The sequence below is a fragment of the Beta vulgaris genome, chromosome 9 (genome assembly GCF_026745355.1).
Source record: "Beta vulgaris subsp. vulgaris cultivar EL10 chromosome 9, EL10.2, whole genome shotgun sequence".
In the NCBI taxonomy this organism is placed as follows: domain Eukaryota; kingdom Viridiplantae; phylum Streptophyta; class Magnoliopsida; order Caryophyllales; family Amaranthaceae; genus Beta; species Beta vulgaris.
Window position 1 is genome coordinate 37,931,769 of NC_079210.1, and position 14,202 is coordinate 37,945,970.

At 36.0% G+C, this 14,202-nt stretch overlaps 2 protein-coding genes across 2 annotated transcripts; one reads left to right on the forward strand and one right to left on the reverse strand.

Annotated features, from left to right (window-relative positions):
* Positions 1–1,621: 1,621 nt before the first annotated feature.
* LOC104884961 (zinc finger BED domain-containing protein RICESLEEPER 2-like) lies at positions 1,622–3,963 on the reverse strand. The gene is made up of 3 exons (XM_048636824.2): positions 3,155–3,963; positions 1,762–2,993; positions 1,622–1,666 (listed from the first exon to the last, which is right to left on the reverse strand). Exons 2-3 carry the CDS (start codon positions 2,671–2,673, stop codon positions 1,622–1,624), a joined length of 957 nt encoding a protein of 318 aa, XP_048492781.1. The 5' UTR covers positions 2,674–2,993; positions 3,155–3,963.
* A 5,030-nt stretch (positions 3,964–8,993) lies between these two features.
* Positions 8,994–14,136, forward strand: LOC125493384 (uncharacterized). The gene is made up of 4 exons (XM_048636697.2): positions 8,994–9,085; positions 9,604–9,684; positions 10,917–10,990; positions 13,601–14,136. The coding sequence occupies exons 1-4, from the start codon at positions 9,002–9,004 to the stop codon at positions 13,674–13,676; spliced, it is 315 nt and encodes a 104-aa protein (XP_048492654.1). The 5' UTR covers positions 8,994–9,001; the 3' UTR covers positions 13,677–14,136.
* The last annotated feature ends 66 nt before the right edge of the window (positions 14,137–14,202 follow it).

A 14,202-nucleotide genomic window follows, 5' to 3' on the forward strand; every position in this document is an offset into this window, starting at 1 on the left:
TTTTTAATTTATTGAAAAAGATGAAATAAAGACATGTTGGAACTTTTTAACAATGTTAGAAAAATGGTTAGTAGATAATAGTAATAGTCAACAATGCTACTTCCAGTAACAATGTCAAACAAGTCAATTTTTATGTGCTTATGCTTATATTATAATTTAATCATATTATCTACAATATTTCAATCAATAATGTAAAGCAATATGATTAATTAGTAAGATTATCAATCACAAAAATAGGTAAATATGGCTAAAAAAAATAGTTTCTTGAATAAACAAAAAATTGTAATCATTTGTTGCTATCAGTTTAGAAGTGGATTTGGTCCTTTAAAGAATATGTGAGTTTGACTCGTTGGCTCGTTCCGCTTCCGAAAAGGTATCACAATGGGCAATCGGACTCCGTCGGCATGATTCGTGCAAATCATTTCAGCGTTTTTGTCGCAACATTTCTGGGAGTTTTTGAGAGGATTAGAGAGAAGGAGGAGAGGGAGGAGGGATGTGAGAGAAGGAGGAAAAAGAATAATGAGGGACGTGAGAGAGGAGAGAGAATGAGGGATAATATATCTGAATCCCCGCTCAATATTTCAAAGCCCGCGGTTTCGAAATTTCAAAATTTTTCAGGAAGGGCTGCGCTAGTTTTAAGAAAGCGCAGCCCTACAGTGAGAAGGGTTGCGCTAGTTTTGAAAAAGCGCAGCCCTACAGTGAGAAGGGCTGCGCTAGTTAAAAAGCGCAGCCCTTCACAAGCGCAGCCCTTCTCAAGGTGAAGGGCTGCGCTTTTTTAACAAGCGCATCCCTTCCAATTGAAGAGTTGCGCTTTTTTGAAAAAGTGCAGCCCTTCTTATTTGTAGGGCTGCGCTTTTTCAAAAAGGCGCAGCCCTTCAACCATAGGGCTGCGCTTTTCTGTTTTTTTCCCCTAGTGAATACCTCCATATAGGGGTGCTTATCGAGCGAGCCGAGCCCGAATAGTACTGGGCTCGGCTCGAGCTCGTTTAAATTTTTCCAGGCTCGGCTCGGCTCGTGAGCTCGCCGAGCTTGGGAGAGCGAGCTCGAGCTCGGCTCGTGAGGGAAATTTGGGGCTCGAGCTCGGCTCACGAGCCCGTTTAGGCTCGGCTCGCGAGCCCGTTTAAGCTCGGCTCGCGGCCCGTTTAGGCTCGGCTCGCGAGGCCGTTTAGGATCGGCTCGCGAGCCCGTTTAGGATCGGCTCGCGAGCCCGTTTAGGATCGGCTCGCGAGCCCGTTTAGGCTCGCTTGCGAGCTCGTTGATGGACTTTAGCTCGTTTGTTAAATTTATTTTGCAAAAAATATGTATAAAGTGAGTTCAATGATTCTATCATCATTGACGATTCCAATAAAACAATACAAAAGTTTCACATATTACAAACAATACAAAAGTTTCACAACAAAAGTTCAACTACAATAATATAACAACCAACACAAATACAATATGTCATTCTTGTAAGTTCTTGTAAGTTGCCATACGCCCATACGCTCCAAAGCCTCCAATGTCCGCTCCATGCTACTTCCGGTACACCATACAATCATAAGTTTTAAAAAAAAGATTAGTCAAGTTCTAAAAAAATTATATGGAATTTTCTTTAAAAAAAAACATAACATCATATGATTACCTATTCGATAGGAATAATAATTTCCTTAGGTTGTTCCGCCTTGTCCTAAAAAATATATAATAAAGTTAGTTAAGATATACTATAAATGAAATGAAAATTAATGCGCTATAGCAAATATACCAAGTTAGTGAAAGATTTACCTTATTTTTTCTCTTCACCCCATGAAGTGATCTACACCAATCTCCGGTGCAAATTAACATTTGTACGGTTTTAGGACTCAAGGAAGACCTATAAGGGTCAATCAGTCGACTACCGGCACTAAATGTAGCCTCAGATGCTACGGTAGTAATGGGAACGGCTAAAATATCAGCTGCCAATCTAGATAAAATAGGAAATTCGCTAGTTCTATCTTTCCACCATCCCAAAATGTCAAACGAAGCACCATGATCCTCAGACTCCGCAACAAAACACCGTGGCTCAAGATATGACTCAATTTCTGATTTTCTAACCCCGGGTATGCCTTGAGACCTTGCAACTTGTATTAGCTCAAACATTCCTGTTTTCCTCTTCCCACCACCAGTACTAACACCAACACCATCACTAGCACTAGTTGTACTTCCACAATGACGAGTAGTTGAAAAAGAATACAAATGAACATATTCATCATAAAGCTCATACAAAGTTGATTTAACTTTATGAATGTTCTCCCTAGCAACATCGGCCGAAAACATTGTTGGGAAAACTATTTCAAGACTTTGCAATTTAATTTGAGGGTCCAACACAACAGCTATAGACATCAACAAATTACATTCACCCCAATATTTATCAAACCTTTCTTTCATGTTTTTCACCATTTCTTTGACAAAGACATCACTAGAATCACACTTACTATCCAACATCCTTTTGACTCTATAAACCTCCCCAAGAAACAAATTAGAAGTTGGGTACTCCGATCCCGAAATAATCATAGTAGCTTCATAAAATACTTCCAAGATATCAACCAATTTCTCAATTTTATCCCAATCATCAACACTTGGACAAAAAACATAATCACTATCTTCTAAAGCAAGTCTAGAAAATACCTCTTTAAACTTGAGAGCACAAACTAACATATCAAAAGTTGAATTTCATCTTGTCTTACATTCAAGAATCAATCGTCTTTCTTTCAAGTTGAATTGTTGGACAATCTCGGCAAACTTCTTTAAACGATGTTCACTTCCATTAAGATAATCAACGGTGTCATGCACATTTTTAACAATGGTTTTAACTTGCTTAAGGCCATGTTGAACCATAATGTTCAAAATGTGTGCACAACAACGGACGTGGAACAATTTCCACCACAAATCAACCTCTTTGTTAGTGAGAAAGTATCTTTCATAATACTTATGCAAGAATCATTTGCCGAAGCATTATCCACCGAAACCGTGAAAACCTACAAAAAGAATATATATATATATATATATATATATATTATATATAATATATATATATATATATATATATATATATATATATATATATATGAAATTAATTATAAAAAGTTAGTCTTACATAATTCAAATAAATTTGAAGAAAAAAAAAACTATAACTTACTTTGCTCTCAATATCCCATTCCTTTAGACATTTAAAAATGCAATTGGCTATGTCCTTGCCTTTTCGAGGAGGAGGAATATGGACAAAGTTGAGAACTCGATTTTGCAACTTCCAATTTTTATCAACAAAGTGAGAAATTTTCTCCACACTTTTTAGCAAATCCTTCAATTTCTTTTTTTCCACCTCATAAACCTTAAAAGAATCAGTTTTTATAGTGTGACGTGACACACTAGTCCATTGTGGAATTCCCCTTTTTAACATTAAATTAAACCCTTCTTCTTCAACAATGGAAAAAGCATATTCATGCATCAAAATCCAATGTGCTATCCCTTCCCTCATTACCATCATATCAAACTTTCCATCATGTAAAGCGCTAACAAACTTAAAACTAGGATCACCTTCATTTAGATTCGAAGGCAAAAAATTAAGCATACTTTGTTGTTTTTGATTCATTTTTTTTTTCAAACAACTTTCAAGATGCCGCTTTAAGTGACTAGTTGTACCTGAAGCACTTAACACTTGATGACAATGCATACACTTGTTTTCATATTTTTAACCGGTTCCATGTCTTTACAAACCTCAGATACTTTTGCTCTCTATCTCTTTGATGGTTGACTTTCATTTTGAAGGCTCCGACTCATTTCCAGTTGCATTTGAAAGGGGTGGTTCACTTTCTTCCTCCTCATTTTCCAAATTCACATATGGCACACGATCATCGTCATTGACATAGAACTCTTCTACTATGAAGGGAGAAGTAGTTGAACCATGAGGTGTTGATGACATTGGTTGTGTACTACTAGACATATCTAACAATAGCATAACAAAAAAAAATCAATAAAAACAGTGGTTCATATGTGACAAATTAATGGATGCATTTCTCTTCAAAGAGGTAAGCATAGAACTGATATCATAAGTCATAAACTCATAACAATACTAGACGATTTCATCTGCTTTTCTTAAACTTCTGATATAAAATTTCAAATCTAGAAGCAAGATCAAGCTTCTAAATCACGTGTTACACTAGATCCAACAAACCGCACGCAGCAGGTGAAACAAACAAAACTTAACATGGCCGATACAGATACTCCATACCAACAAAACTATATGGAAAGGTGCAGCACAATCAAACAAGAACAAAGGCTACTTGCTGAGAGTAAAAATGACATTGAAAGCTTTGGTGTATTACAGAATTTAATACTCCGAGCCGAAATCAAGTTTCTTTATTTTATTCATCCAAAATCTGAATTTAATACTAACCAAAATCAACTCAATGATGTGATTTCACAGGCTCACAACAGAAAATCCAAGTATTAAGACATAGGGGGAAAACCTAAATGAATCAATAGAATTTTACCTGCACCACCGCTCACAATAGGGGTGGACTAGTGTCGTCGGCCGTCGTAGCCGTCGTAGCTGAGCGCCTGAGCCTTCGAGCGTTATCAATGGCGCCGCGCCGCAGAGGAGGGAGTGAGAACTGAGAAGGGAGTGAGAAAGATGAACGGTTACAGACTAGGGACACTAGGGTTACTCGCCACTTTAGTTTTCTTTTCTCTTCTCTATTTTTTGTTTTCTTTTTCTTTTTAATTGTTTTTACCTTGGTTAATATTGTTAAAAGAAATACTTAATATAATTTTTAATATATATAAATAATTTTTAATATAAAATATTTTTAATATAAAATATTTTTTTAATATAAATATTTTTTTTAATATAAAATATTTTTTTAATATAAATATTTTTTTTAATATAAAATAATAAACGAGCTGCTCACGAGCTTTACGAGCCGAGCTTTGCCTAGCTCGGCTCGGCTCGTTTAAGTCTCGAGCCGAGCTTCAACGAGCCGAGCTTTGACCGAGCCGAGCCCGAGCTGCTCGCGAGCTTGTCAGGCTCATTATCACCCCTACCTCCATACGCAAATGTGTTGTTTAAGTCTTTCTTATGTTGCAGATGTTATCACTTTATTTCGGTCCAGGTTAAATTTTTTCCGCCTTTAGTCTTTCGATGGTTGTAACTTTATTTGAAATTTCTTTATTAATCATTTAATTGTGCATCTTTTCAATTTTTTTTTTGGGTTTTCTGATTGACATATTAACTGATCAATACTTACCTCCTTATCTTAACGTCTCTTTCAAAAATTTCGGACCAAAAAATTGTTTATTTTTTGGTCTAGACCGAAAAATAAAACGTTCAAAAAACTTGAACTTAAACAGGGCCCTAATATGTAGGCTCGCCCTTGGGCCTCCAAAATCTCAGAAACGGGGCTGTGAGCTTTTATTGATTATCGGGGAAAAGGCGGCCTGATTTCCAGCAACAACACTCGAAATCACATTAATGTGATGAATTAAACTAGAACAAGTGAACAATATGCATCTACAAATTGTAACATTAATAATTTACCCATTGTTCAAAAAAATGAAAATAAAACTTAGGGGTTTAGAAAAAAAACAAGTCACTGACTCACTGTGAGTACTGGACTGTGCGACTGGCGTGGCGACAGCCCGACAGGTAGCGTACCGCGTCTGGAAAGCTCCGACTGGAGCTGGGCTGGCGACGCACGTCCGGCGGCTCGTTCGTCCTTCGTCGTTCCTCACTTTCCTTCGTTTGGCTGGGTACTGGGATGGGTTCCTTCTCCTCCATTCGTAGTTCGTTCCTCACAGCGGGCGTCAGGGAGTTAGGATCTTCTCGTCGATCCGGCGGACAGCAGCTCGTGGCAGGGAGTTAGGGTTCCTCAAATTCTCTCCCTTCGTTTCTAAGCGTTATTAATATCTACTACCTCATGTAGTATTAGTTTACTCGTGTTTTTTTTAATTTATCTATTGTTTTTTATTTTTGAAATTAGATCATTAACCCAAAACTAAAAAGAGAATAAGCCCAGTAACGACTAGGTTAATTTCTTTCGATGACTAGTTTAATTCATTTAGTGACTATGTCTATTTTTATATTAAAATTAGACAGTCTCTTTTTAATAATTTTTTAACTTTCTATCACATAGACACTCAACTTTAACATAAAATAATAGTTTCTCTTTCCTTTGATGTCCGCAATATTATTTCTGCTAAACTTTATGTAAAAAAATGGGTAAATTAATAGAGACTAGAGGGAGTAATGTTATATACTTCCATCTTCTTCCCTATCTCCGAGATATCGATTATGAGAATTATATTTTTAATTGATTATATAATATGCATCAGTTTTATTATGCTAAATAGTTAAATTGCATAGGTTAGAATAAAATTAATAGATCGTATGATCAATAAAAATTTGAATTAAACTAAGAATTATTTGTCTCTACATTAATAAAATAAATGATTATGGATAAACATACAATTAAATGAAGTATTGGATAATCATCTAATAAAAGTGATCATTATTTTAAAATTTAATTTAATTATGTTATGTGATACAAATATTGATAAATTATATATATGTGATATGAATAATTATTTATTACGGAGAGATATATAGATTTGAAATCAGTTGCTAACAAAATATTTAAATCACAAATTCTACCAATTATGTACATTATAATAATTCGTTAAAAAAAATTATTAGACATGTATTTGTTTATTATATATATAATTACTCAGTAAAGAAAAATTAACAGATCATGGAATTGAGATTGATTACTTGCCGAATTTAAAATAAATCACATCATATTGCGGAAAAATTGATCATGGAGAAATAGATCTATTTGAAATCAGTTCCCAAAAAGAATTTGTATATCACAAATCTTGTCAACCTTGTATTCTATAATTAGGCTTTTTTTTTTGGAGGGTAATTAGGCTAGTTTTTAATTTATTGAAAAAGATGAAATAAAGACATGTTGGAACTTTTTAACAATGTTAGAAAAATGGTTAGTAGATAATAGTAATAGTCAACAATGCTACTTCCAGTAACAATGTCAAACAAGTCAATTTTTATGTGCTTATGCTTATATTATAATTTAATCATATTGTCTACAATATTTCAATCAATAATGTAAAGCAATATGATTAATTAGTAAGATTATCAATCACAAAAATAGGTAATATGGCTAAAAAAAATAGTTTCTTGAATAAACAAAAAATTGTAATCATTTGTTGCTATCAGTTTAGAAGTGGATTTGGTCCTTTAAAGAATATGTGAGTTTGACTCGTTGGCTCGTTCCGCTTCCGAAAAGGTATCACAATAGGCAATCGGACTCCGTCGGCATGATTCGTGCAAATCATTTCAGCGTTTTTGTCGCAACATTTCTGGGAGTTTTTTAGAGGATTAGAGAGAAGGAGGAGAGGGAGGAGGGATGTGAGAGAAGGAGGAAAAAGAATAATGAGGGACGTGAGAGAGGAGAGAGAATGAGGGATAATATATCTGAATCCCCGCTCAATATTTCAAAGCCCGCGGTTTCGAAATTTCAAAATTTTTCAGGAAGGGCTGCGCTAGTTTTAAAAAAGCGCAGCCCTACAGTGAGAAGGGTTGCGCTAGTTTTGAAAAAGCGCAGCCCTACAGTGAAAAGGGCTGCGCTAGTTAAAAAGCGCAGCGCTTTTGATAAAAGCACAGCCCTTCAAGCGCAGCCCTTCTGTTTTTTTCCCCTAGTGAATACCTCCATACTCAAATGTGTTGTTTAAGTCTTTCTTATGTTGCAGATGTTATCAGTTACTAATAAAAAACAATAATATGATGGTTTGGAGATCGTAAAAAGGCGGACTGAAGTTTGTATAAATGCAAGGAGTATTAACTTAAAAAAGATGTACGTAGTACTATAAACTATGCATCATCCTACCCTTTTAAGAGTGGGAAAGGTGGCTTATGAACAATAATTTACATGTGCATTGGGGCGTTGTTGTTGTTAAAAAAAAATTATTCTTAACTTGTTTTTTCTATTAATCTTCACCTTTCAGCTACTTCGCTTTTATGCCTATTATGCAACAAATTATCCATGGCAAGAGCTTTGCCAATAAGAGCTTTGGGAGTAGGTTCTTGTTTTTATCATCTAAGCCGTGTTTTTCTCATGGTTTGCAATAAAAATAAGGTTTTATAAATAAAATCTCTTTAGTTTAAGAATGAGCTGGCGAAGGACGTTGCTGCTGGTGGCGTTCAGAAGTAGGTCGTGGAAAGCAGGCAGCCCTTTATATCTGAAGAAGGTGAATTTTGGTGGTTCGAAATTGTGAGTGCGGGTTTACCAATTGAATTGTTGGAACGAAATTGTTGTATGTATGCTTGAATTTGTTCGAAAATGAAGTACATTTATTTGCTTGAAATTGTTCGAAAATGCTATGTATTTGGTTGAAATGGGTCGAAATTGTTGTGAATTTGTGTGAAATTGTTCGAATTTGAAGTACATTAATTTGCTTGAAATTTTTGGTTAAAATTGTTCAAAAATGCAGTTTATGATGATTTTATATGTTGGTAGTAGTTTATTTGGTTGTTATAAACACAAATTCGAAGTAAAATCTTGTAAAATCTGTAATTTGGTTTATGTTTTTATGTATTGTTTTGTGCATTTAATTTAATAATATAAATAATTAGAAGTAATTCTGGGGTTGTTGTTGATAATTTGAGGGCTTATCTTCAGATTGTGTATTTTATTTAGAGTTTGGTTGGAATCTTATTTTGATTTGGAGAAGATTTCTGATAGCAGATTGATTTGTGAAATTGCAATATCTAGACTATTAGTTTTCCTTAAGCCATTACTTGGTGAATAGTTTTCATAGAGTTTCTAATCTATGAAGGCCAAAACAGCCACTAGTTTGGTCAATTCTGGTTGTCATCTACTAGTTGAAAGTATACTACCGCTTCTGTTGAAGTCAAATCTTTAATCATGTGTGATTCCTGCTGTTACTGATCTATCTGGTGTACTCAGGTTCCATCATGCCTTGTACCCCTGAAGCTGTTGATGTATTAAGGAAAGCCAATGTTGTAGTTGCTCCAGCAATGGCTGCTGGTGCAGGAGGGGTAAGACTGTAAGAATGCATGAATAATTTACTTGCCTTGGTGTTGGTCAGTACGTTAGTCATTGATAAAAGAATTCATTTCAGATATTGTCTTATTTGTTTCTCCCCTAAATTTAGGTCTTGTTTGGTTGTATATAGGAAGTCATACTTCCTAGGAAGTTATTTTTTTCCATGTATTGGAAATTCATAGGAAGTGTAAAATTGTATTTGGTTGATAATGGGAAGTAGAACTTCCTATGGGAAGCTCTACTTACCTAGGGGGACCTAGGTAAATAACTTCCTCCATTTTGGAGGAAGTAGAACTTCCTAAGAAGTGCAAATTCCCATGGTTTTGCCAACCAAACAACTTCATATACTTCTGCTTCCTAGGAATTTGCACTTCCCATGAATTGTTTTGTCAACCAAACAAGGCCTAAGAATTGAGTCTTTACTAGAGGTGAAATCTTTTAAAACAACAAAGAAATGTCGTTGACGCTTGTGAGTTCTGTCTGCGTTAAATTACACTGATGTTTCATGCAGGTCGCTGCTGGAGAACTTGAATTAAACCATGAGTTCAATCTAATGCAATGGTCCCCTGAAGACTTTGAATCTAAGTTACAGGTCAGCCCATATATAGTGTGCTATATTCCTCTTGATATGCCTTTTGTAATTTCTATTTAGTCCAAACAGAATTTTATCAAACAGCTTATCTGGACTTTGGTTATCGCCTTTTCTTTTCCTTTTCTTTGTGTTTTTCTTGTTACCTCGATTTATGCTATTAAATATTGATGAATGTGAATACTTAGAGCAGTTGTTGCAAGAAAATGACCAAACTGTAAGTGTAACCACCTTATGAGAACTCTATAATCACCAGATAAATGCTTCATGTTGTCCGTATCTGTAGTTATATCCAAAGCAATTCTCTTCTGCCTCAGATTTTGGTTTTTACATGTGTTTTCTTGTGCCCAATTTCTTACTCTTTTTTTCCTGAGAGGTTGTAACCACTTTCTAGTTAGAGGCGAGATCTTTCTTTGGAATTATGGTGTTCTTAACTATTGAACTCACTCTGAACTTTTTTTGTGTGTTTGGGGACTAATTTGCATATTATTATTTTTTTTAGGGGAAAAAAAAATAATATGCAAATTAGTCCCCAAACACAAAAAAGGGTTCAGATTGAGTTCAATAGTTAAGAACACCATAATTCCAAAGAAATATCTCGCGGCCTCTAACTAGAAAGTGGTTACAACTTCCTCTCGGGAAAAAAGGAGTAAGAAATTGGGCACGAGAAAACACATGTAAAAACCAAAATGTATGTTAACTTCCATCCATTTACGATTGTTTATCAAAGAGTACCTAGTTTCTTTTGATTAGGGGATATTGAACTTGAGTGACTACAAGATGGTCAAATAATGCTTTCGTGAAATGTGGGAATGTTCAATGTAGGATAGCATGGTCTGTATCATGGTCATTACTTTTTGAATTTCGTATTTCATTTCTAGTTGGAAGAATGTGTAAACGTTCATAGCGTTTCTTGCTGATCCACTTCTACATGATTGTGTGTGTTCGTGCTTTGCGCATAAGCGAAAATAAAAAGAAAGTACTATGCTGTATTGAACTATTATCTAGTGTCCCAAATGATGCTATCGGTGAAGAGGTGGCTCCTATGAGATCTTCAATTACATACAATTTGACTGGTTTACTCCCTGATATTGCACAGATAATAAAACGTTATGTGAGACATATTATTAAGCTAATTATAATCCAACCTCGAGCATGTAATTACTGTTTGATATCTTGTTGCATTTTCAGCTGAGATTGAAATTCTTTGTGAGATGTTAAATCTATGTTTGCAGGATGCCATGAAACAGACGTACCAGAGAGCTTTAAAAGCAGCGACTGACTTTGGATATGAAAAGGAAAGTCCTGAGTAAGTTGCAATACCAATTACAATTACCCCTTTTTTCCCTCCAGTTTCTCTGGCGTATGTCAATGGTGCTAAGCTTCGGCAATAAATAGAGTAATAAAAAGAATGTGTTTCCTTAAGGTGATGTAGTTCATCCCTTGTTCCCTAGAGAGGTTGGATGACGTGTTGAGTATGCCTTCATGCAGTCCTGGACTTCTTTGAGGTAGGAAGGGAGGAAACAGATGATGGGAACAGACTTTTGTTATTGCAGCAACAATGCTGAATTTGTGTATGATTAACCCTCCCTTACCTGCCATGGACCTGGAGCCTCTCTAGAGTTATTGGGATGCGGAGTTTGTACAAGACCTAGAAGCTTTTAGCTGATACTCGTCTTGAATCCTTAGGCAGATGGTGACAGTGTTGCATGTTCTTTTCCAATTAGTGGACCACCCTTTCTCTTCCTAGCAGAAGTGGAGCTTGAGGGGAGGCGGGGAGGGGGCTCTTTAGAGTTATTGGGATAATAATAGATAATAGGTCAAAGTTGTGCATTGGCAAACGTAAAAGTCAAGTTGTTGAATTTATCTAGAAACACAGAAAATATTATCAATTATTCAAACGAGAGTTTGACAATGAGCCACTAGGTTGATAAGGTTATACCATGTAAATCCATTCTAGATAAGGAAATAAGTAAAGTATATTGAGAAATTGAGATGGTAAGCAATACTTTGTGTGTTCTTGGTCCACGGCTTTGGTAAGCCTAAATCGTTGGTGCTGGTGTTGCTTCTCGTGATTTGCAACTTACTAGTCTCCCTCATGCTTTTACTAGTATGGCGTTGCAACCAATGGAAGACAATGTGCATCCTTTCATTTGGCTTCCAACTTAGATTCTCCTTTTGCTTAGACTGGCAATGGGATAACTTGCTGGTTGTAGGTTATGGCATGGCTAAACTAGAACCCCAACACTCTTTCCTTTTCCAATGTCATTCTCACTCTCCACATCATAAAAACCTCTTCTCATACAGAGCATTCATGGTCTTCATGTGAAGTTGCTAAGAGTAAAGTTGGCTTAGGGAGAAAGTCGTTCGACTTCTTTGTGTTTCTACACGTTTCACCTCAAAATTAGTATGCATATATCTTTACTGTGGGTCAACCGTCTTCACTCTTCTTGAATTTTCGATAGTCTCATTGTCTACTTCCCTTCTACTTCAGTTGAAGGGGTGTGATAGTAAATGCATAAATATGTGAATATTTTAATTATGTTTACTTAGTTGTGTATGTGTTCACATTGTATCATGTTAACCATACATATTGTGAACTACATCTCATCACGAATAAGTGATTCTTGCCTACTCAAGCAATTTGGATATAGCTTTTTCATTATTTCCATGTGATCATCCTTCTCTTTGAATGAACATGTCATTTATTGTTATATCATCCTTTATGTTTGATTTAGTATCATGTTTGAGCTAGCAGTCTAGGTTATAATATTTGAAGTCAAGAATGTTGCTTTTCATTAATTGAGGTAAGATGTCGGACTCTATATTCTGAAATACTGTAGGTGTCATGTCATGTGAGCACCCATATGAAGAACGTCAATAGGGACTCTGGAATAATCCTCCAACCCCTAAAATTTAGAAACTCTAGATCCAAATCCCTCCCTCCAAATAGCCATTCCCTTTAGAAAACAATTTTTGCCCCAATTTTCCTCTGGATGTCCCGTCTTTTTCTGTCATAAAGCGTGCTCTAGCCTCCTAAAAACCCATCTTCAATCCCTTCTCATTTGGTTTTCGATTCGATTTGGGTGATGAAATATAATCGTTAAGTTCTCATCGGCCTTTTCCTTACTGGAATTCGGTGGTCACTAGACTCTGTTGGCAGTGGAGGAGTAGAAACTGTAGCTGAAACCAGGTCACATTAGATTTATGCTTATGAGTAGAAACTATCAGATTGTGTTAGGTGCCAAGCTGCAGATCATGCTCCTGTGGTGCATGTTCAGGTTTATTTTTAATGTTCCTTTTTTGTTTTGGGTGGGGGGGGGGGGGGGGGGGGTGGTGGGTGGGGTGGGGGGGCTGGGCTTGAGGGGAGGCTGGGGGGGATTTGGTTCAGCACGCCTAGTAATCTAGAATTGTTAACAAAGGAGGTGGAAATAGAGAGAGCAAAGCCCAAAAAAATCATCAACTTACAAATTTGGACAGCATATCTCGACAGGAAGAGGAGAGCTTCTTTTTTTTTTAACGTTTTGACAGATTTCTGCTACATTCGTTAATTATATGGGCATTTAGTAGCTGAATTGCTAGAATAAAATTGGATTCATTTGGATTACAATGCTGGATTGCTGGTGCAAATTCTGTTTATTACCAGTACAGATTTTTTCCGTATTCACCAGTTAGTGTATCTCGTGACCTAGGGATCTAGTTTTTGCATGGATCCACCGTAGCATTCATAATATATGTTGGATCTATATTGGAAAAAACACTTTCCCTAATCCTAGCTTCCTCGTCAAAAGAATAATAAGCTATGCCATCATTACTGTACCTGCTACTTCATTTATGTTTGAGTTGATCTCTAATACATGGGGTAAAGGTTAATTAACAATAAATTGTGTTATTCTAATGTCTTATTTGTCCTTGTTAGGGTTTTGGTGTATGGAGCAGCCATTGCTGCTTTTCTAACCGTTGCTCAAGGTATGACTGACCAGGGATGCGTGTAAAGGAAGATAAGAACTGAGCTTCAGCTGCTTCCTGATGAATTTGCAGTTTGAACCATAATAGTGCGTATTATGGTAGTCTCTGCTTGCGCCTGTTGATAAATTGCTGGAGGGTTTAAAGGTTACTCTTCCACTCTCGAAGAAAGTGGAAGGACATCAAGTAATGACGATGCAGCAAATACTCCAGTACTAAAATCCCAAAATGTTGTAACATACGTTTAACTGATCATTTTCGTGACTATGAGCTTTAGGTAGAATTAGGATCTTGAAAAATGATCAGATGGGTGATGTTTCTCCCGTGAGTATAGTAGAGAGCATGCGTATACATCTGTTTACTTGATGGGTAAATGTGTACTTGTTGGGTATTAGTTGCATTAGTGCAGGAAAAAGAAACATATTGTATGTAATATACTTGAAACAAATCAAAGCTGATGAATGGAAATTAGTTGATCATTTTTTCTCACTACTATAGTAATTTGTTTAGAACTCAACTCTTGGTTTGTAGTTCTTTGACACTCCTAATATTTCC